At 38.0% G+C, this 23,407-nt stretch overlaps 1 protein-coding gene across 5 annotated transcripts in view; it reads right to left on the bottom strand.

Annotated features, from left to right (window-relative positions):
• Nucleotides 1–22,877, bottom strand: part of CABIN1 (calcineurin binding protein 1) — a 93,672-nt gene extending 70,795 nt beyond the window's left edge. The window contains exons 1-27 of one of the 5 annotated variants that reach the window (XM_085238168.1): nt 22,701–22,877; nt 21,814–21,875; nt 21,287–21,349; nt 20,560–20,652; nt 20,299–20,412; nt 20,008–20,142; nt 19,575–19,755; nt 18,925–19,054; nt 18,413–18,562; nt 17,699–17,991; nt 17,204–17,372; nt 16,706–16,842; nt 16,111–16,328; nt 15,347–15,425; nt 14,901–15,088; nt 14,279–14,428; nt 13,333–13,521; nt 12,368–12,604; nt 11,472–11,625; nt 11,114–11,229; nt 7,397–7,558; nt 5,920–6,126; nt 5,418–5,563; nt 3,985–4,246; nt 2,215–2,475; nt 1,441–1,592; nt 734–912 (exon numbers count right to left, since the gene is read on the bottom strand). In XM_085238168.1, the coding sequence (XP_085094294.1) occupies nt 734–912; nt 1,441–1,592; nt 2,215–2,475; nt 3,985–4,246; nt 5,418–5,563; nt 5,920–6,126; nt 7,397–7,558; nt 11,114–11,229; nt 11,472–11,625; nt 12,368–12,604; nt 13,333–13,521; nt 14,279–14,428; nt 14,901–15,088; nt 15,347–15,425; nt 16,111–16,328; nt 16,706–16,842; nt 17,204–17,372; nt 17,699–17,991; nt 18,413–18,562; nt 18,925–19,054; nt 19,575–19,755; nt 20,008–20,142; nt 20,299–20,412; nt 20,560–20,652; nt 21,287–21,301 (4,117 nt within the window). In that variant the 5' untranslated portion in view covers nt 21,302–21,349; nt 21,814–21,875; nt 22,701–22,877. The remainder of the gene's footprint in view (nt 1–733; nt 913–1,440; nt 1,593–2,214; nt 2,476–3,984; nt 4,247–5,417; nt 5,564–5,919; nt 6,127–7,396; nt 7,559–11,113; nt 11,230–11,471; nt 11,626–12,367; nt 12,605–13,332; nt 13,522–14,278; nt 14,429–14,900; nt 15,089–15,346; nt 15,426–16,110; nt 16,329–16,705; nt 16,843–17,203; nt 17,373–17,698; nt 17,992–18,412; nt 18,563–18,924; nt 19,055–19,574; nt 19,756–20,007; nt 20,143–20,298; nt 20,413–20,559; nt 20,653–21,286; nt 21,350–21,813; nt 21,876–22,700) is intronic. The other 4 variants (XM_085238163.1, XM_085238165.1, XM_085238164.1 and 1 more) reach the window with 4 other exon arrangements.
• Nucleotides 22,878–23,407: the final 530 nt, after the last annotated feature.

Genomic DNA, 23,407 nt, shown 5'->3' with positions numbered 1-23,407 from the left:
CCTAAGCCCAATAAAAATGTTAAATTACTTAAACAGTAATTTAATTTCTTCTGTATTCTACATGTCAGTAATGCTGACACCATCCTACCTTCTGCTGCTCTAAGACAATTATTATTATATCTTTATAACCTATAAAGATGAGCTACTAGCCAGTCATTGCAAATGATAAAAATCAAAAGATGAAGTCTACTGGATTGTCATGCAAATCACTTCGTGCTGATACACAATATATTCAAAACAGTTGCCATCTGCCTCCTTCAAAAAAGTAAAACACTGTTTCATACTGTTTTGGTTTGCTTTTTAGCAATTTGTTTTGTTTCAGCCACAGTTCAAATTTTCACCTGGTCAGTTCACACAGGCATTGAAAGAGCATTCAATCTTCTAAAGACTGAATCCACCTCTTTCCTAGTAAGCTCAGACACTTAGCTCTGCAGAAACAAGAAAGAAAAGATTAATGAAAACTCAGGCAGCTGCATTCTCCTTCTGTCAACAGTCCCATTTTGACTAATTGACAGGTGTTAATGGTGGCAGGTGACAACTTTGACTTCTGTATTTAAAGCTCTGACTGTACATTGATTCTATTTAAAGTACTGAATTTATAAAGCATCAATATTGCCCGTGATACCACAGACCCATCACCCTCCTTGAAATGAGCAGTTTGATCATTTCAGGTCAGACCCCCCATGATTAAAGCACCTCCCTGTGCTGCCAGTATTGAGAACAGGGACTGTACCGTCCGGCGTTGCCTGCTGACAGGGTTTTTTACATTTGACGTAATCGTGGTCAACTGGAGTGGCTGTGTAAGGTGGGGATGTCAGACCTGGACCAGAGGATGAGGGCAGGGAAGTCCCAGGGCCTGGCACTGTTCCAGCTGAAGAGTGAGAGTCTTCATCAACCATGCAAGCTTTTTCCCTGGGAGAGTAAGGAGGAGAAGAACTTGCATTAACATATCGGTAACACATACAGAGAAAGAAAACAGGCTACATCATGACATTTCCAATAAATTTATCAAATCTTACTAAAATTCCAACTAATGGAGTTTGATCATATGCTCCCTATCAGTGTTCAGCAGTAAAACATTTATCTTTTGGTTTTTAAGATGACAAAATATGAGGACTGAACTCTCTTAACCTTCAAAATAAAATAAAAAGTGTTTGCTTTTGCAATTTTGATTGTTGATATGAAAATAAATAAAACGGTCGTTTCAAAACAGATCACAAGATCAAAGCTGTTCCATTTTATTCCATTCCCATCTACACTGCACCAATTACTGAGAAGACCTTTTGACTCTACACGGTGCCTGATATTGCACATATTAGAATTAAATTAAATCTATTCCTTTGGCTTGGTCTGTATTTCATTCAGTTTCATTTTAATGGTTCATTATTCAGCAGTTTACAAGTATGCCTTTCAATGGTGTTCCTAGCAATTAGCACTCACTTTTCTGTAGCTTTTGGGGTGTTCTTTTCCTCACCCCTGGCAAAAGGTCCCTCAGAAGCTTCTTTCATGAAGCTAAGTAATATCTCCGCATCTACTCCAGAATCTGGCTTCCCCACAAGTTTCAAAATAGAAGCATGAAGTCGGAAGTACACCTAGAAAACACCCAAGTGCATTTAGTCATTAGAGAATGCATAGCTCTGTACATAACAAACAGACTGTAGCAACTGCAGGAAATAGTATATGAGGGTCAGCTTGTACGTTAACTTCTCTGAATAGACTGTGTCCTTGTTTGCTAATGACAGAATCTGAAAACTTGAAAATTTTAATAAATGCAACCTAAAGAATAAAACAGTGAAAGCAGACAAGGCTGAAGTCACCGCTGGGTATGATCCAGATGCCCTGTTTTTCCAGACACAAAGAAAAACAAAGGTGTTATCACCACCATTCCAATTCATGCATTAACTTATGCTCTCCCAGGTATGAGAAGCTTGTGAAACACTCACTTTGATTTTGATCAAACCTGACTAATGCGCTGTGTGCAGCAAAGCAAAAACTGTCCAATACTGAGACTGTACATGTAAGCTGTCTTTAAAACAGGAACAGCCTGAGTAACAGACTTCACTTTATTCTCTAAGTTAGTCTTGTAAACGTTGCCAGATGCAGGGCACCATTTATGCTCTGCATGCTTCATAATATAAATCAATAATAACTGGTACTTTGTTATTTATAAAGAACACTGCTTTCAAGTCTAGGTATTTTACTTTCTCCTTTTACCTCCAGTGCTTCCATGGCAAGTTCTGGTGGATTATGGTAGTGAATCTTCTTTGGATATCGGGCAGCCTCCTCGTGCAGGTAATGACCTGCCTGCTTGTAATGAAGCAGATAGACGACGGGAGGCTGTTTCTGTTTCTCAGCAATCTTTCCCAGCATATAGTGAATAAGCCACTCCTCTTCGTCGCCGTCCCCCTCGCAGCGAGATGCTGACGTAAAGCACAGCTTGGCTGTCTCCAACATGCTGTCTCGGCGTTCTTCCATCTGAGATGGAATGAAGCATTGAGAAATACATGAGTTCACTGTGGCTACAATGAAAAATGCTCAAAACACACTCCTGCTCAGAAAAGCGCAAAGATGAGGAACATTCTTTAAAGCATTTTCAACCTTTTGCGTACAAGAAACTCAATCCTGAAAAATATATATTCCTGGAAGGAAGATTATATTGTTCAAACTTAGCTTTTAATATAACAGAGCTTTTGTTAATTGAAAAAAAAAAAAAAAAAAAAAAAAAAAAAGGCACTTTTTAATTCAAGTAGCGCTAAATAAACATTCTGATTTAATCCACAACTTCAGATGGTTGGTCTGCATTGTACTTTTTATCTGACAACATGAAATAAGCTCAGCACTATCCTGAAAATCTCTAGCAAGCTCCTTGTAGCCAAGAGGCCATGAGACAGTCAGAGCAAACCTTTAATAGAACAAAGACATAAAGCATAATACTTAATTTTCTGAGTAGTTTTGAAGCTTTTATGATGTTATTAACAAATAACCCTTATATGTATATATATGTACTGTTAGATGCCACTGCACGCATAGTTATTGGGGAAAAAAAGCCAACCACAACACAACACTTGCCCCCCTTTAGCATATGTGCTTACATCACCTTTTTGGGCAGAGGGTCAAACACATATAAGCAGCTAGAAGGAGAGCAACTTTAATACAGTCACACATGCAGCTGAGATACAAGACCCATCACTCTGCTGTGAGTACACTGTCCTGGTAAATAAGTATGCTCCAGTGCCACTCTCTGTAGTTCAACCACTAGTAAGTTTCATAACACAACAGTAATTAACCCAGCAGCAGTGTTTCTTTTCCACTCTGTTCCCACATACGCTGAACTACATAATATTTGTGAGTCAGAATAATTAAATCAGAAATTTGGCTTACTGGTCCAAAAAGACAGACAAAACATTTCTCCTTGCAACTCCATCAAGGTCAGAAAGAGTACCTTGCAATTGCTCATTACTAATGAATTCATAGCAACTTTTTCTACGAAAATGTATCAAGCTCCGTATTTTGATATTTCATGTGAGTAAGTAGCCCCAAAGCATAGAAAACAGATGGCTTTAGACACAAGAGATGACACATGAATGCAGACAGAGTAACTCCTGATCTTTTCACTACTTAAACACATATATGTTTCACCTATTCCTGGGAAAGTGGCATGACACTTACAGAAAGGTAAGGTAAACTTTTTAACTCACCTTTCGCAAAGGCTGTGTCTCTTAAAGACAATTCAAAGATTGGGCTCAAAATATTTTTATACAGAAAGAAAAACAAAACAACAACAAAAAACAGTAACCCCAAACTCTTTAAACAGTGCTTGATGCCAACTGCTTTTATGAATGCAAATTAGAATTTCCAATATTACTAACATTCAGTCTAGTAGGGAGCCACTACATGCAGCAGCACGTGAATATTTAAGTTACTGTGTCAGGAAAGACCATTTAAAAGATTTAGAAGTCCCCACTACACTAAGTCAAGTCTCACCTGCTGCACAACTTCAGGAGGGAGTTCTGATTTCCACTGCTTAAGCTGTCGAGATGCAAAAGAATGCAGGGCGTAAGAAATGGTGCCATATTCTATCCACAGGGAGAGATTAGAGCTGTCGATCTCGAGGGCTCGCTTGAAGCAATTCAAGACAGGAGTAGAATGCTTCCAGATTGGGCCATCACTTTTCAGTTCATTAGAGTTCAACTTGTCCTGAATACGACTTGCTCGAGCCAGAGCCATGCCTGCCCACGAATCAAACCTAGGCAAGCAAGAAAATAACGTATCAACAACCTCCCTCACACACACTACACTGAATGGCAAAGACATAGCAGTCAGCAGCCATTCAGACTTTTTGAGTCGTTGGACTGAACTGTGAACAGCTTTTATCATCACAATTATTTCCAATGTAGATATCACAAAGAACAAATTCATATTGAGAAATTTCAATAATTAAGAAAGATTGCTTTCTGAAGTAAACATTCAGTAACCAGCCCTGCATTTATTATATTATTTACAACTGTCAGAATAGATTCCCTATCACATAACTTCAAATTAACACCTGAGGTTAATGGTTCTGGAATTTTTATTTTTTTCCACCACAATTCTAACATCAAAGGAATAATCACAACATTCTCACAATTTTGCTTATTAATTTCTTGCTAATTTGAAAGCTCATTTTTGGGTCAACAGACCTCAACAGAGACATTTCCAACAGAGGGGAATGGAAAGGGAACCATAATACAGAAATCTTTAGAAATAGTATCTAAAATGACCAGGGCAAAAGTAGTATGCTACCACACAAAGCATCTTATTCTGAACAACGAAAATTCACAGAATAAAGTCAAAATGCACTCTCATTTATTTGTGACATCTACAAAATTCCAGAGAAATATGTTGGATTTTTTGTTTTGTAATTTATCAAGTTTCAAGCTAAAGTTCTAGCAATCTCCTAACCAGTTCCCAGACCGAAGATTCAACACCATTAAACTATGTCTATTTCCCCTGTAGACTTCACATGTAAAATTGCTCTGTGCCCTCACCTTCCCTCCTGTCTCTGTTACCTGACTGAACTTAGAAACAGTCATCTTAAGTAATTTAAACTGGAGTTTTTGTCATTTAAATTGGTCTACAATGGGAACTGAAATGACAGCTAACATCCAATATGCAAGCCCTAAGATTTAATCAATTTTTAACATGAAATTGCTTAATCTTGGTGGTATTTCAGTAAGTTTGATGCTACTAAGAAACAGATTTAGTTTAAACAGCACCTAAATACCATACTTAAGCATGATAAATAAAAGAGGTCAACAGAGTGCAGGGTTGCTTGCTTTTAACACCTGAAACAAAAACAAAGTTTCATTTTTATGCTTTCCTAATACTGAAATAAAAGAAAAGAATGAATATCATGTGTAGGATGCAACAATACCAACCTGTTTGGGCAAATGCAAATGTCATGCATGTAAAATTTGATGGCCTTGGACTGTTCTTTATTCTTGAAGTGGTAGTCTGCCAGAAGGTAATACAACTCAGTCACCACTGGTGGAGAATAGTCTGCACCATCTGGGAGAGATGGCGCCTGGAGATAATAAATTAATAATAAAGATTAATAAAATGTACATATTAAATGAGCTGAACTTTTGCTTCTTCCTTACAGTGAAAGTAGTCTTTCCATCACAGAATATGAAGGTGTTGAATATGAAAACAGTGAAAATATTCCACAGATTTACAGAGCACTTAGAACATGTCACATTGACTCCGTTTAACCAATATTAAATTTCAAGACCAGAAGCTTTGGAGGTGTCATTTCATTTAAATGCAATTATCTAAGGAAATCCAGTATTATTTAATAAATCATTCCCTTAACTATCTGAAAATCAACACAAAAATAACACTACAGTAATTTAATCTTGTTTTTATAGGAACTCATTATACCTTGCTGCATGTTCCTTCGATATAGGCAGACACAGTATCTAGGCTCAGCATAGGTTTGTCTGTCCGAGGAACAATAGTAGCAGTCTTCTTTAAAAGGTTGGCCAAGTCAGCAGAAACGGTGCTGGTTTTGTAACTGTCAAATTCTGGAAGAGTTTTAGGCTTAAAATATTCAAACATAAACAAGGCATCTTCCCACGTGAGATCCACCTGAAGAGGGAGGAGGAAAGAGGGGAAAAATTATCTCAAATTCCAAAATTATTGTCTACTAAAAGTGAGTTTATATGACTTTTCCAGTTACCAAACAGTACGTGTTACTCCAGAAGGACTCTAATTATGACACCCTGTGGCAGGGGGTTGGAACTAGCTATCTTTAAGGTTCCCTCCAGCCTAAACCATTCTATGATTCTATGATTAAACCTCTCAACAATTAAATCACTCCTAATACCTGGTACTCACAAATACAGCATTACTGCTTCACCAATTAAAGGACTAGCATTTATTTGCAACTTAGTGTATGCCACTGAAAAATAAAGTCACTCCACTTGTTTAGACAAACTATTATTTTTATTAATACAGTTCTCTCCTGTTAGACCAAGTTTTTACCTTTTATTGTTCAACTTATTCCTTACAGTAAATTTTGCTTTTGTACATGAAGCTGTACTGCTAAGAACTCCATTTTCTTTTTAACAACTTCAATGAGAACGTTTTCAAACAGAGATGTAAAAATGTAACTTTTATTTCTAATGTTATGCTCACTTACATTTGGTAACCATAAATTCATCTGGAGGTTTATAAGCAAAAAATCAGTGTTTCAGGCGGAGGACTGATATCTCAATTTTTCTGTCCCTTCTTTAAGATTATAACCCTTTTCATGTGGCACTCAGTAGTTTTTCTTCTTTCAAATTCAACTGAATCTCACATATTTCTGATAAACAGCTAATAGATATTCACACCATCATGGTTCTGACAAAATAAGTTGTATTTTTAACGGTACCACTTTTCATAAACTGCAAGGTTGGCTGCTAAAGTTTTTCTTCTTATAAGCTGACATTTTCATTTTCCTCTCTACACTTCTCAACCTCAAACTTCTCCTTCTCTGTTGAAAACAGGAAAGGCATGGCTCAATAAAAATCAGTTTGTCAGTACTTTCGAAACAGCAAATTACTGTGAGACTACACTAGCATTTCATTTCAAACATGACTCTTTGTATTCAAAAAGTCTCCTACATTTTTTTTTTTTTTAAAGAAAAGTCTGTTTTCTACAACATGCAAATTACATAAGTTTTAAGAGGGGAAAGTAAAAATAATAATAAATTCATATAAACACCATACACACTATATACACACACACACATATATACACAAACACAAAATAAAAATCTTTTTTGTAAGTACCTTGAGGTACATTAACATGAAGCAAGGCTGCATCTTCCAGCATCACAGAAAGTTTCACTGATATTAAGCAATACATAACTTACCTGCTGTACTGAATGTTCTTCTAGGTACCTTGCTTTGCTTTTTTTGCTAGGAAAACCATATAAACAATAAAAACATTGCTCCAAAGCTGTTTCCAGCTCTTCTTTGTATGGGTGAGTATCTTCAGAAGTGGATGCTGCAAGTTCTTTTTCTAGTACCTGCACCTACAACATCACAAATATCAATGAAAATGTCATCTAAGATCTGAAGCTTGTATTAAATTACCTGGTTGTCTGGAGTTATGTGCTGAAAACAGCCTAAGAAACTATCCATTTCTCCCAAACCACAATCAAATATTCCCCGTATTTCTACAATCTAGTCTCAAACAAGTAATTTAAGTGGCATTGTAACTGTGAGAAAAGTGCTTTCACTGTTTTCTACATTAATTCTTGAAGTCTATTTTCAGTCAAGAAAATTAGCTATCAAGAGATAGTTCAGTTTCCCACTACACATCAAGTTGCTTTGGTGAATATGAACACTACAGTTTGTCAGTGCTGTGAATAAGCCAGGCTACCACAAGGAGAAGGCTCCAATGCACAGACATCAGTGTCTTCTGCACCAAATTCTGCAGTCAAAAATTGAAAACGTAAGATGTCCCATCCATTTGCAATCCCTGGAAAATATCTTACTACTTCTATAGTACTTCTAGAAGAGGTTTTTTTGTATGGTTGGGTTTGGGGTTTTTTTGAGCCAAAACCCTGAGAAATAAGAGTAGTTTACATTAGAGCAAGGATAATTCTTAGAAGGCACTTCAATGAGATTGTGAGCATCAGCAGTCACCTTCAAGTCACAGCAGTCTCCTTATTTCCACTACTTTCCCTGTAAGGACTTGTGAGCAGCTTTTGAAATTTAAGAAAGCGTAGATAAGTTGACAGGAAGATGCAAAGCCCACAGGACACTGTAACAAAAGCCTGATACTCCTACTGCTGCAAACAAAATCACATCTAACACCCCTAACAGAATTATCACTTGAAGAGTGTTCAAAACAACCTCCTGCATTCTTATTTCCCTTTTAGCAATACCCCAGAATAATTTTTAGTAACAAAGGAATTAACTGTGTATTAATATATTTTCTTGCACATCTTCTTCACTTATATGTAATAAAATGTTTTTCAGCACATACAGAAGATGAATATCAGTTTATAAAACACATTTCTATTTAGCGTTCTTGAAGCTGCCACTCTCTTCAAATAATTTGTCCCATTCCATTTTTCCCTTTCTTTACCCTTCCAAAACCCTCTTGTTTCTGAAAGCTGAATATCTGTGCTAAATAATGCTATTTCATATTTTAGTTTAAAAAGCAGGCAGCTCTAAGACTGAAAAATGAAGATCTTATTCAGTGTACTTGATAACATTAGCGAAGATCCAATGGTAAATAAATTTGCAGCTCTCAATTATCTGTAGTTTGTCCAGGCTCACATGGCGTGCATCAGATGGACCAGGCTGTGGATACAGGCACACCATACAGACAATTTAGATTTAGCACTTTGGAGTGCTGCAGCTGCACAGCACTTAGGGCGAGCCTGAGTCTGGAAATAGGTTATCTATTTTCATGAAGCGCAGTGCCTGAGCTAAGAAGCCCGCTGGACCCAAAGGCAGATCTATGCACAGGCAGTCAGGTGTAACAGTATTATGCTCCAAATACCAGGAAGACTGAGTAGAGAGGGCTGCAGAGATAAGCTAATAGCACCACACTCAACCAGCCTCAGCTCCAACGGCGTTCATTAGCTCCAGCCCTGCCAGGGAGATGTGACTCTGCAGAACCCCTCAGGCTCTCCACACCACCCTTCCCAGCTGTCTAAATTATTGGCCTGGCCATGCTGCTGCTCAGACACAGAGGCAGATGGAGTCTGGCACTGAGCTGCAGTTAATAAGCTCCAGGGAGTGCCAAGAAGGGAAATGAAGAGATTCCCGAGTGGCTCTATGCAGAACTAATCACCATTTTCTTGTGGCTGAAGGTAATAACCCTCAATGAAGTTGAGCTGAATCTGTAAAGTGCCACTGAAATATCCCTGTAGAGCACTGCCCACTGAACACCACAGCACTGTATTACTTGGGTTCTGCCAACAGCCAGGGTAACCCAGGCTGTCAGTACTCTGGGCAGCAAAAAGCTGACTGCAATTCAATTTCTAAGGCAAGGGAAAAAGGAAATAGCAACATGTTTAGAAATATCCTACTTCAACCATGGGGAATTTCTCAAGGAATTATCTTGAAAAGGTTAACAGAGAGTGGGCAACTCCTTTCATCTAATAATGCTACTGCCCAGACACACACACTGCTGGAGCATATTAGATTTTATAACACACTCATCTGAACAACTGAGCAAAGAACAGCCTTGAGACACAGAGAGAAGGACTGAAGTAGTTCTTCATTATCATCTTTGTTCAATAGATCAGCTCTGTAAATATAAGCTGAAGTTATATTTAGCTCATAACACAAAAGCAACAGAAGTACTACCTGCTTCAGTCTGCAGTATAAAACCAAAGCAGGTACAATCAAAATACCCAAATTTAGCAACAGCAGAACAGTCACAAACATCACAGCTCCAGGACCAAATCCAGGTAACAGCACACAGTCTGTGAGGGATCAACAACATTCCAGATGCCTAACTGGGGACAGACCATGTCCTAGAAATCTTTACTCTAACAGTTTAGAAGAAATAAATAACTAAGTTTAACTGCAAAATTCAAAACTGAATTTTCATTTAAAGACTCTCTAAAATACCAGATAATATTTACCTATAATGGAAACCACGCAAACTTTAAGTAACACTTGGCAAATTCTGTTCTGTGAATTGAGCAGCTATACATCTAGTCCAAAACTTTTTAGAATCACTAAGATGAAAGTGGAATCCCATTAGATTACACGTTTGCAGATGTAACACCACAGTTTTTTCAGTTTGTGAATGATGTAGAGTGCTATCGGATTGCTTGTCATTCTTCTTTCTCCTTCAAATCCTAGGAGGAGAATAAAATAACAGTGCAAAAAGCAAAACAGGAGAAGTGGAAGATAGCAATTATTCTTCTCAGTGAGAAGACCAAAGAAGAATGGTAATTATGACAGAAAATAATCTGCTCAAGTTTATTTTCAGTTTTATACCAACAATCAAGAGTACATTCTTATTACTTGCCAGATTTTAGAGAATTGGCTTCCAAATGGATAATTAACTTTTTTTATTCTAACACCTATGTATGCTGCCATTTTTCTTATGTGTGCTGTTCTTTGCTATTCTTTAACAAAGTTCTCACAATTAAGACTTTTGAATATTGCTTCACTTACTGAACACAAGTGAGCATGATTCTTGACCTGCCTTTTTGTTAAGAAATCACACTGAAACATACTTCTACAAGACTAAGTACTCAGTATAATCACTTCATGGTTCTCCAGGCATGGCAGACCATTTATAGCTTTCATTTAAGATGTTTGTATAGTACAAAAGTGGTTACCCAAAGCCAGCTCCTGTCTGACAAGAAGTCCTGTTTAGAAAGGATAAAAAGGAATGGGGTGTGGAAAAAGCAAACCTTCACTATTCAGACTTAGCTGACTCAAAAGCTGATCTACTTTGCAGAAGAAAAGTGGATCCAGAAGTGTATTTTAACATGAAGACATTACCCATGTAATAATATAATAAACTGTTTTGAGATGGGTGTTGGCCATATGAACTTCAGAGGGTTGGTTTTTTTTTATTTTTTTCCATATTCTACAATGCTAACACTTACATAGAACTTGAGAAGAGCACCATCTGAGTTGCAGCACCAGGATCTTCTTCCCAAATACTCATGAGCAGTGTTCAGCAGCATAAGTGAAGAAGGTAGCATAGGAGTATCAGGATTCACTGGAAGAAAGAAGTTGGAAAATATTTTAGTAGTACAGAACTGAGTTAACTTCAAACACCCACTTCAACTGGTGCAAAAAAACAAAAGGTGCCTCTGGGATAAGAATGTCATATTTGCACATCCATCTACTCCCTTCAGTCAGCAGACAAGATGACAAACATAAGTAATGTTTATTTATATTCCATAGTAAGATGGAAAGAATTTCAGCTTCAACATGTAGAAGTGAATTTAAAAAAATTACCTCCTTCACCCTGGTTCTGCTGCTGCTGGCAGCAAAGGGATCGAAAAGCATCTTCTTCATGCTGGATGATCCTGTGTAGGATGATCCATGGAAGAACTGAGGAGACATACGGTTCTTTGGGTTCTTCCTGGACTGCCATGCTGCAGTCTATGATCTAAGAAAGAAACAGGTGTTACACTCTCAAAAAGATACACATTAAGAGTCAGGAGTGAATCTTTAATGAACAACCTGAAGCTAATAATGCATTCTATCCTATAGGAGTAATCCTCAATTAAGTTTCAGCTTCTCACAATGAATAGGGGTAAGAAGTCCAACAAGTAAAATCAGCTGGCATGGGAAAAGGTAGAATATAATTCCCCAACCATATTTCTCTTGCATAGCCATTTTCCAACCAGTTATCTCTCTTTAATAACACATTCAGACTTTTCACAGTGAATAAATGTACAGAAGAAAATACAACAACTGAAAAGCACAACAACTGCAAAAGACCAGTCAGAATCATTAGAAGACATGATATAGATAATTTAAGCAAGTAAGAATGACTAACCTGAACAAAGTTACAAAATGCACTCAGCCAGCTAAATTAGTCTTCACACTGTCATCATTACAGAGCACAAGAGTTTTGTTCCTTCGGTTATTTTACTACAATTCTTTAATTACTTCAGGCAGCTTTGTATTTGAAGATACCTACTGTTCCTGATTCTAGAACAGGTGCACTTAGTGCCTCTCTAACACACTGACTTGAAAATTAAAACAACAATGTTCCTCTTTCCCTCTGCACCAGCAAAACTGTAACCCAAAATCCCACTGTGAACAGGTGACAGTTCAGCCAGCAGCTGTAGTCATGTCTGAAGGTCGACACACAGTGACTCTTATCAAGTGCCACTTCAGGTTACCTGAATCAAGTTGGTTGTTAATCGAACGAGGCTTGATGTTACAGAAGATTCTTTCAGGATGCTGTTGTCTGATGATAATGAACTATCTATTCCTATGAGCAGCTGTGTTACTGTAGCAACCCACTCTTCTTTAGCAGAGGCTGCCGTCATATTCATCATCTGCTGACTTGCTTCATTCAAGGCAACTTCTGAGCATTCAAAGCATTGCTTGTAATCTTGCAGCTTGAGCAAAGAGTCCTAGAGAATGTAAATATGAAAAAAAATATAAGGATAAAGGGTATATTCTTAAAAAAAATAAACTGAATACAGCAGAAGAAGGCAGTACACATTATACAGATAAGATAGTTTGTTACACTTAGTTGAAGTAAACACCTTTACATATGACATTAAAAGACAATAGGAGGTGTCCAGATCTTAGATGACAAATATACAAGTAGAATATAAATTTCAGAAATTGATTCAGGAACTGAATTTCTACTTGAGTAAGAGAGGCACGAAATACACATTTTCAAGAACGTGATACCTTATGGTTTAATAAATTCTAACCATATGCAGCTTATATTCTTGTGCTACCATTTAATTACTCCATAAATGTCAGAACAGCAACTACAAGACCAGTATTACAGCAACACCCTCCTGCTTCTCTATAGTCAAGTTTAGGTAAATGAAATTGTAAAGAGGCTGTCAGATTTGGCTCATTCCAGCTAAAACAGAGTCAGTCTTTCTTGTGATTATTTTTCCCCCCAGCAAAAAACCTGACTGCTCTAACCACTCCCACAGTTGAGGTAATTTGAACACATTTTCAATATTATATGGACTACAGATGCAGCTGTTATATTGGATCTATCTACCAACAGTTTGTCATTCATGCAGGACAGGTAAAACACTACACCATGAAATCATTCATATGCTAGGTAGTTTTTTTAAAGTTTTGGGTTCAGAATGGCTGTAAATCACCAACAAACCTGTAGGAGAAGCAGCTGTGCCGGTCTCTCTGGTATGGATGTTACAAATTCCAGATGTTTGACTCTTCCACTAAAGCATAATGTTGGGCGAAGCAGATGCACCACTGCAGTATAATCCCCTGCCTCATACAGTCGCTGGATCTCTTCCAAAGACTGGCATCTCTCCAGAGATTTTAGGTTTTTATCAATCTGCAAACATCACACATGGCACAATCCAACCTCCATTTTGTCTTCACATACAAAGGTAGAGGCCTTTACCTAATGTTTTAGCTATAAAGCTGTGCAAACTCTACAGCTACATCCAGGAATGCAGACACCAGGAAGAAAACTCCTACTATGTAACACTTCAGCTGTTCCACATGCTTTTAATTATCATATAGTATGGAACTATTGTGTAATAATAAACTTTCTTGCCTCAAATCCCCAAATCACACTTCTGTGCAAGAATGTGTCCATCAGATGGACTTCAAAGCGAAGATGGCACAACCTATGTTGGAGTTGATTCTCCAAAACAGCTACAGAAAGAATGGAAAATTAACATCCTTTTATTCAAATGTGTATGAAAATTACTAAGTGGAAAACACCAACTGCTGAAAAAAGAAACTCATATAGCCATCAGTGGAAGTTATGTTCACAGAACAGAAAATAAAACAGTGGTTGAATAATCTACCACTGCACATGCAGTGCCTCTAATAGAAAAGCCTTCTTATTCTGCATAAAAACAATCTTAAGTTGTACGAAACCAAGAGATCTGAAAGGCATCTTCTTGGAAAGGAGACAATGGCCATGACATCATCATTAAACCATGAACCTGTTCCTTTACTCTTAGGAGAATTCTAGGACAAAATTCTAGGTAAGCTTTCATCACAAAAGAGCTAATTCATAGATTGACCTTTAAGAATGAAAGGGGTGAAACGGAGCAATACTCCTGCAAATGAATTCTTACCTCTTCTAAAGAAACTACGGAATCAACATGCAGATTAGGTAATCGTATTATGATGTTGCTGTCATCACCAGCTTTACGCTGCATTGTAGTGGAGCTCTGCAGCATTTCAGTGCAAATATCATAGTTTTCAAGTGCCTGTTCCATGTCTCCCTACAGAAGTACAGTGGGGGAAAAATAGTAACAAAAAGAGTTCTGTCTGCAAAATGGCTTTCCAAAGCATGTATGAAATGTTTAAATTCAGTGTAGGCATTGCCAGTGTGATTACTGCACATAAAAACAAATCCAAAAAAAGCAAACCAAAGCAAGCAAACCAAGTATATCTTATCAGTGACTTTTGTAATAGGTAAAACAAATCAGAGAAATAGAATTCAACTTGAATTTGAAGGATTAATTTGGATTAATTAAAATTCCATTCTTTAAGAATGCAAAAGAGTAATTAGTAGAAATAATTCTTCCATTCATACTGATCAAAACACTGAGTCAAGAAACATTCTTGTATTCCACAAAGCGCACGCTTTTAATCGTCTTAAACTGATTTAATCCTCACACTTAAAATGAGCTGGGAATAACATGACTTTTAATTGCTGAGAAAAGTTTTGTTAAAATCAAGAGTAGAACAAACCTGGAGCGCCAGAAAGCGAGCTTTCAGCCAATACACCCGAGTGACAAACTCCATCCAGCCTTCCTCAAATAAATCTCGCTGCGAGGACGCGAACGATAACTGTAGCAGGTCTCCCAAGAAATGAATTCCTGGCAAGTCAGAGCCAAACTTTCCATTCACAGAGACAGCAGGGCAATTTCGTGGAGAAACTGTAAATCAATTATGTTTTATCATAAAGTTACCAGCATCCCATGAGAAGAGTCCCACATACCAGTTATTTCAAAAGTACTGATCTATTCGAAGACAAATGATGCAGCAGTAATAAGCACCTTTCAGATGTGTGTATACAGAGAAAGATAGCTGTATATAGAAGAGACAGTTCCAAAAAAATCCAGTGAATTCCTGGAATAGTTTCTTAATTTACCTACAGTATTTTTAGAATATAGAAAGAAGCACCTGACTCTCACCTGTAGAGTTCTTCCCTTTTGCCAGCAGCCACTGATCTAATTGCAGTTCCATGCAGGAAAGGCTCATCAGCATCATATCCTGCAGAAAAAAGTGTGAAGTTGGGAAAGAAAAAAAAAAAAAAAAAAAAGAAAGAGAAAAATTAAAAATAGTCATCATTTCCATGACATTGAATATGCATTCTAGTCTTACTGGTTTATTTAACACTTGATGAATAAAGTTCAGGAGCAGACTAGAAAGCACCATGGGTATCTGTCAGGTAGTTATGAGCAGTGAAGAATATGCTATTTTCTGATTACATTCATAGGAAGAAGGGCTACAAATCCACCTGTAGAATTCATGAAAATTTTTAAAGGTCCAATAGAGCATGGTACCAGAGGAGTTCTCTGGAGTCTCAAAACCCCCAAATTCATTACATTTATTATAATTTACAGATCGAGTTTGAAATAAACTCAGGGATTAAAGGGAAAAGACAAGCACGAGGACAGTGATTTTAATGGTATAATTACAAAGTACTGACCTTTTAAATTTTACATAACAAGAAGTTATAAGACATATTTCAATTTGTTAAAAAAGGATATACATACAAAAATACACAGATATACAATAGTACATACTAGATGTATAAAATTTTGACACCTCATACACAACAACACTGTGTGTGTGTGTGTTTAACTAAAAAAAACAGAGCACAGTGTTCTGAATTTGTTTTTCCATTTGCAACTAAGTAGAAACACTCGTGATATTAAAAAAAAAAAAACATTACCTTGATATGCTGATTACTTGAGTCCCTCAGTAATGGATTGGGGAGGCTCGTACTGTGCTTTCTCCAGCTAGTATAGATACTAAGCACAACCTCAGACAAGCCAGGAGGCCACTTCACCAGGAACTTCTGGCTGATGACCTTCAGATATCTCATCATCAGCTCCAAGATACCACCATTGTTCAGGTTATCCAGCAAGAATTCATGAACATCCTGCTTCTCTAGAAAGCAGATAAAAGCAAAGCTATGCATAACTAAGCTGTGAATTGAAATAAGTTATTTTTGACAGTGTTTTATGCACTAAGCTTACAAAAGGGCCACAGTATCATCCTGTGCTGCAGAGGCAGAATTAAGTTATTGGGCTCTAATATGTTAAAAAGGCAATTCCATGCAACACAGTGCTTGCATACAGCAATTAACCAGTCCCCAAGACTTCAAAATCACATTACTAATTGAGATACGAGTATAATTTTATTATGAATATATTGTTTTAATTTCACATTTGTATCTTTCTTCTATATATAAGACAGGGAAATACAGAAAAGCATACAAGACAGAATAACCAACAGTGAAAGAGAAGTTGTAATGAAATCTTTACCAGATTCCATGAATGTCGTAGAATCAAATGACATTCTATGAGGACCAACATGTTGGAAATTTTCTTCTTTGATCTCTGACTGCACCTCATAGTTATTGAAAGGGTCCTCCTCCTCCTCTGGATCTAATTTCCTTAATCTGTGTTGAAAGAGGGACAAAAACACTATACCAACAAAATCCTCATCCTTTCCTTCACTATTAAGTCAAATCTAAGCATGGCATGTTGTATATACTTTAGCAGTAAAAACACAGTAACTGAAGCACACTCACAGATTAAGTACTTGCAAATTCTGTTGAAACCAAGACTGCCTTGTTTGTTAATCCTGCACAATTTGACATCTGCATTGTCTTCTAACAGTTTCACCTTTCTAGAAGATTTCTCATTTTTAAATTAGTTTTCAACAGCTTTCATTAAAAGCAGTTTTACTGCATGTGTAAGATTGAAGGAGATGTGTCCTTCAAAAAATAATGTGGGAATAGCAGTTTTAAGGTCCCATACCTGGAGGGAAGGAATTTTACCAACAGTTCTTGAAAGTCAACCTTCTCTTCTTTTTTACACTTCGTGTTCCGGACTCTGGCAGATCTCCTTTTTGCTGTTTCACCACTATCTTCTGTAATTCTTCTTCGCTTCACCCCTTTCTTGGATTTATCTCCTGCAGATATATCACCTAAAAACAGAATTTAAAAAAGAAAAAAGAAAAGAAAAAGATATTGACTTGTTAAATTATCAAACAAAAAGTGGGAAGTCTTTTTAGGAAAATAATAAATTTTAATAAAGATAAATAAAAAGATGATTTGTGTCTGCAACTATCTTACTCTACTGAAATACTGAAGATTGATCATTTTCCTTTTGAACATATCAAAATTTAAAAAAAACACAACTGAATATAAACTGGCTGGAAACTTGCATAAAAAAAAGAAGCTGGTCTGAAGCAAATAGACTTGCTGAAAATTCTGCAGTTGGAAAAAGATATTTAATCTTAAACTGAAGTACCTTGCTCACCTACAGTAGCTCCTGGTTCCAATGAATTCTGACTGTGGCTTGGAAAGTTGGGTGTCACGGGAGTATAAGCTAACACAGGTTCTGGCATTGTCACCACTGCAGTGGTGCTGACAGGAGTTGGCTGAATGACACTGACAGGAGTTGAGGTAGGAGAAAGAACCAAATGCTGAACAGGGTCTCGGTATTCTGAGAGATCAATTCTCTTTCCCAGACTGGGCCGAGGAGGATCACATGTTGTGAGGTGGTGATACATGGCAAGTAAAGCTTCTCCTAAACACTTCCATCTGCACATGGAAACACAACACTATAAAAATCAACCCTTTATGCCTTAATAAAGATGTACTTTAAATATCCTCATACCTTGCTGTAAATAAAGAACTACATTATGTTTAAAAGTTTCCATTATATCAACAGTAAAAAATGTATAAAATCCTAAACTTACTTTGAACTTCACAAACTAGTCTAAAACAAAAAATCTAATTATACAGCTGGAATGGCTACCAAACCATTCTTAAGATTTTTTAACATTAGTCTGAAATGTTAAACCAAAGACCAAAATTGATACGTTCACAATAAATCATAAACAGACCAAACAAAAAATGAAAATACAAAAGCATCTGGACAAAAAATAAACTTATACAACATAGCTGCCAGCATAAGTAGCTTCAGATAAACATGTTACGAACAGAAAACACAATGACATACGTGAAAAAGGGAATTGGCTGGATCAGCTTGAGGTCCGGTTCTCTCTCTTGCACCAGCAAAGCCTGTCTTTTCTTACGTAACTCCAGAGCTTCATCTATGATTCTTCCTGTTTCAGCTGTACTCACATTTACGTTATGGATAGACATGTCACTAGAAAGTATTAAGAAACAAAGATAAGGGTTTGTTTGCTTTTTTAAGGTCTTGAGAGATTTATATTTTTCTGTAGTGTAATATGAAGTGTTAAAACAAGCATTTAAAAAACCCAGTTTTGCAAACTTTACAGCACATTTATAGAAGTGTTTCAGCATCAGAAATAATTGCTCACTTAAAAATTGAAAAATAAATGGAGATTGTCCTACTCTGTTTTTCAAATAGTGAGAAATGAAAACAGAAGGTGCTGTTTTCTTTCTTGAAAAGTGACTGATTTAAAAAAACAAAAAACACCCCGAAGTGCTTGATTAGAAAAGAGAGTTGACACTCCAAATGCAGTGAGGCTATAAGATAACATTCACCATTTGAGGAACATCCTTAAGGAATCTTTGCGGAGGAGAGGCTGCTCCTCAAAGATCTTCTCCTTCAGAACCAATCCTTTGCTGTAGAGACAATCCTTCTCCAAGGCTTTGCAGATAAAGTACAAACATGCTGACAGAGAAATACAATTTGAATGGTCAATCACTACTTTCACCATGCACTACTTTCATATTATTAAATGTCCTCATTTCAGATTCCACTGCTGCGACAGGCAATGAATCCCAGCAGGCTTTTGCTCATAGGGGCAATTACATAAATAAAAGTAGGATCATTACAGTAGGGCAAACCCATAGGATTTAACAGACTCAACACTTCTGCCACCTTGCAACTTTTCTCCTAAACACCATTTGAATCAGTTAATTCACTGGACTTTACTCAACAGTAAAATGCTTAAATATTTTAACATCAAAAGCAGAGATCCAACACCAATATGCAGATTGATTCATAATTCTTGATAAATACTGCACTGGGCATTTATTTTTAGGGTAATTAGAACAGATACAAATCATCAAAAATTCATCATGAAGTAAAAATCTCCATCACACCCTAATCTACTATCATCTCATTATTATTTAATATGAAATTACACATTTATTGAGTTTTTTCTTTAAAGGTCTACAATTGTACTTACTTGGGTAGTCACTGAGTGTGTACAAAATAGTGATAAGGTTATCTAAACAAGGCCAGTGGTCAGGGTTACACCTGAGACCTTCTTCAAAAGCATGACGAGCCAAAGGCAAGCGGATGAGTTTTATTGCCACACGACCAATTTTATACCACAGGTTGACATCAGTGGAGTCTAGCATTACAGCCTAGAAAGCATAACAGACAATGTTATTCACATTTCAGACACGCCTATCTGCTTGTTTGCAGAGACTATGACTGCTTTAATTTTTAACTGAGACACGACTGGCTCAGGGACTGAATGGTGGCCATAAAATATCAGAAAGCACACAGTACTCAGACACACACACAGATGAGGTTTGCTGAAAAGTGTACATCTGGATTTTAGCAAATTGATGCAAACATTGAGGCTCCAGTATTTTCTTTCACTTGTGCTGTACCTCCAAATAAAACTCCATGGCTGTCTCTAGGTCATCCCGTTGTGCTGCCAGTTGTGCTAGGTTCTTATAGGTGGAATATTTTAACATCAAGCCTGGATGTTTCAGCCCTTCTTTCTCATCACCAGAAAGAACTGCCTGGAAATAGTAATATAAACATGAGAATTAGGATAATTAGTTAAAAAAAAAGCAGCAAACAACTTGCCAACTGAAAACAGCAACATTTTGAATTAGCCAGTAAAACACCAATGTAATAAAAAGTTTCTGGAGTTTCATTCCCCAAGGAGCACTGACCTCTCGCAGAAGACGGATCTCGAGCAGCTCATGGTAAGCTTTGGCAGACTCTTCAAAGCGGTCATGTTTCTGAAGGTCCAAAGCTTTGTGGTACAAAGCAAAAGCTTCTGCTTCCTGTAGTGTAAAGATTCAAAAGATAAGACAGTAACACAACTTTCTTAACAACAAAACAACACAGATGACCAAAAAGAGTCATCTGTAACAAAAGAGGACAAAATTCCCATCAATCACATCTATTAGGAGAATTCTGGATTTACTTACTTGTGCTTCCTTTGTCTGTGTCTTATGACTTTTGAAGGTACCTTCATAGTCATCCTCAATTGTGGAGCTTGCATTCAGTGCAGCAATTCGAATCTAGAATGGCAGTTGAGATGCCACAAGAACTGTTACTTTCATACAGAATCACAGAATGGCAGGGTTGGAAGGGACCTCAAGGATCACGAATCTCCAACTCCCCTGACACATGCAGGGCCACCAACCTCCCCATTTAATAGCAGACCAGGCTGCCCAGGGCCCCATCCAACCTGGCCTTGAACACCTCCAGGGATGGGGCATCCATAGCCTCTCTGGGCAGCCTGTTCCAGTACATTTCAGTTTATCTTGCAAACTGGATGTTTATTTATTTTAACTTGGCAAACGTGTGAACTGCATATTCCCATATTGTGAAGGTTCTACTTAATCTTAGAAGAGCTGCTGTGAATTTAGGCATCATTAACTGCTAATAAAAATATGGCAAAGCAGTTTTTTCCTCCCAGCTCAGCTAATACAACAGTGAGGACTCCAAGCATCTTGCAAGCAATACTTTCTCTAGAATGTGCACGTGCAATATGGTTGGTTTTCTCAAAATTTACTGTAAGACTACCAATAGCTGCTCCAGTATCACTTCAAAGCCAACATTCTGATGGTGCCAATTTATTCTTAGTCCTAGGAAGAGGAGAAATTTTCAATTCTATTCTACCAAAACATCTCAAACACTGTAAATCCTTACCATGTTCATAAACATTCACTGTCCTTCTCCAGGGTTAGGAGGGAGGGCTAAATGCAAACAGGTCTGGAAAGCAAACAGGATTAGAACATTTATTCTGACCATAAGAAAAGCATTCAGAAAAAAATATTTAATATTTTAATCAAATACCAATAAATTGTCTTATATCATCATTACTGTCAAGAGACAAGTTGGCTTACCACAGAGGAATTATATTAGAGTGAATATTTACTACCAGCTAACTTAGACTGATAACTGCAAAGCAAGTAAGCATTTTTCTCTTTAAGTCACTCACTGAACATTATTTAAAAAAAAAAAAAATCAGATCTCTTTCAAGACAGGGAGTCTTTGTTTATTTTGCATATGGAGGCAACATATGAACAGAAATATCACCATATCTTTTTCCTAAAATATCAAACACCAGCAGTACTGGCAGAAAGTGCACATGCTTCCGATATCTAAATAAACAAAGCTGTACGACCCCAACTCAATTAGATATTTAAAGTGAGTGTTTTTAAAGTTCAACTTACAATCGCCTATCTCCATAAATGTGCTCAAGGCTTTTGCTGAATCCACATGGTCTCCTTCAAAGCTGTACAGGAAGTCAACAGGAGAAAGACTGTTAGCAGCAATTTACTTCCGTGGCTGCTGTGCCAAAGAGACTGCAAGCATAGAGAAGGCAGGGGAAACTTTAGCTTTGTTCTTTACTCAAGCACGAATCTTGGAACAGATACGGATAGATGGATCTAAGTTAATGTTGTAATTACTTGGAATTAAGTTCATAATTGTACAAAATACCAGCATAAAACAACATCAGTTAGGTGTAGTTATTACATGTGAGCACATCATAAAACGGTAAAAACATCCATTAAAGCCTCTTGACTTTAAAAATCACACCTCCCTTTTCCCTTAGTAGGCTGCAACGTGTGATGGCAGCTCCTGTGCCGATCATCTGTGAATCTATTGTGTGATTCTCTACTTCAAAACCAGAAACAAAGGGTGTGGTTTGGGCTTCCCCGGCTTTTTTTTTTTCTCCTTGTTGCTACACTTGGAATTATACGCTGCAAACATACACTTTTTTTTTTTTTTTTTAAGAAACACTTGGGGTTTGGTGCTTTAAATACGTATTGAATATTTAATTATTTTTTTTTTAAATCCCGTTTCCACTGCATTTCAGCGAAATTGTTTTTTACCGAAATGCGGTAACAAAAAAGGAGCGGAGACACCCCCTAGCTGCTTGCCAGGATGTCGGGAGCTGGCCGGGGCCGGGCGGGAGCACACGTCTGCCTGACAGCGGCCTCACAGAAGGACGGGAGAGGCCGCGCCGCGCCGCGCCAGGCTCACACCGCCCTCACGGCGAGCTGGGCAGGGCCACACGGCGGCCCCTCCGCGGGGCTGCAGCAGACACAACACTCACCTGGCGGGGCCGCCCCCGGGCTGCCGGCACAGCAGGGCACAGCACGAGGCTCCCGGAGAAGCGGGCTCCCTGAGGCGACAAGCGGTTCCCCGGAGACGCGGCCTCACCGGCGGTCTCCACGGCAACCTCCCTCAGGGCCCCGGAGCCCGTCGTCAATAAGGCGGCTTCTCATTGGCTGGACAGGTTTTCCTCAGACAACCAATGGGAGAGCGGGGCGGGGCGGGGCTGAGGTGCCTCAGGGCGGGAAAGCGCTTCTGCGTCGTGAGGTGCGCTACCTGCAGGGTGTAGCCAGAGCCAGCGCAGGGGCTTGGAAATTAGTCCAAAATGCAAGCGGGCTGTTAGTATTCCTGGCAGATCCTATCACCATAAAGAATAATTCTCCTAGTCTTGAACGCATGAACTTTGTGAGGGAAAATGGTTGCTCGGAGCTAAGAACAGGGCTGTCTGTCATCGACATAGGCTGCTGCACCACAGCATTGTGCCTGCAGAGTAATTCCCAAAGGGATCGTGGTTTTGTAATAGTTTTCTGACAGCAATGCCCTTTAGTTTGCTCGGGGTTTCACCAGTCCTCAGCCTTGTGTAAATACACAGAGAGGTGGTTCTCACTTCAAAGCTAGGCAGTGGTTACACAGGCCTCATATTCAGGTCATTACCTTTGAGTATGTAAACACTGACACAGTGCCCTGAAACAAACCAGCAGAGAGCAG

This window comes from Meleagris gallopavo, chromosome 17, assembly GCF_905368555.1.
Source record: "Meleagris gallopavo chromosome 17, MGAL_WU_HG_1.1, whole genome shotgun sequence".
Lineage (NCBI taxonomy): Eukaryota > Metazoa > Chordata > Aves > Galliformes > Phasianidae > Meleagris > Meleagris gallopavo.
This window is presented reverse-complemented; position numbering and strand designations above follow the sequence as displayed.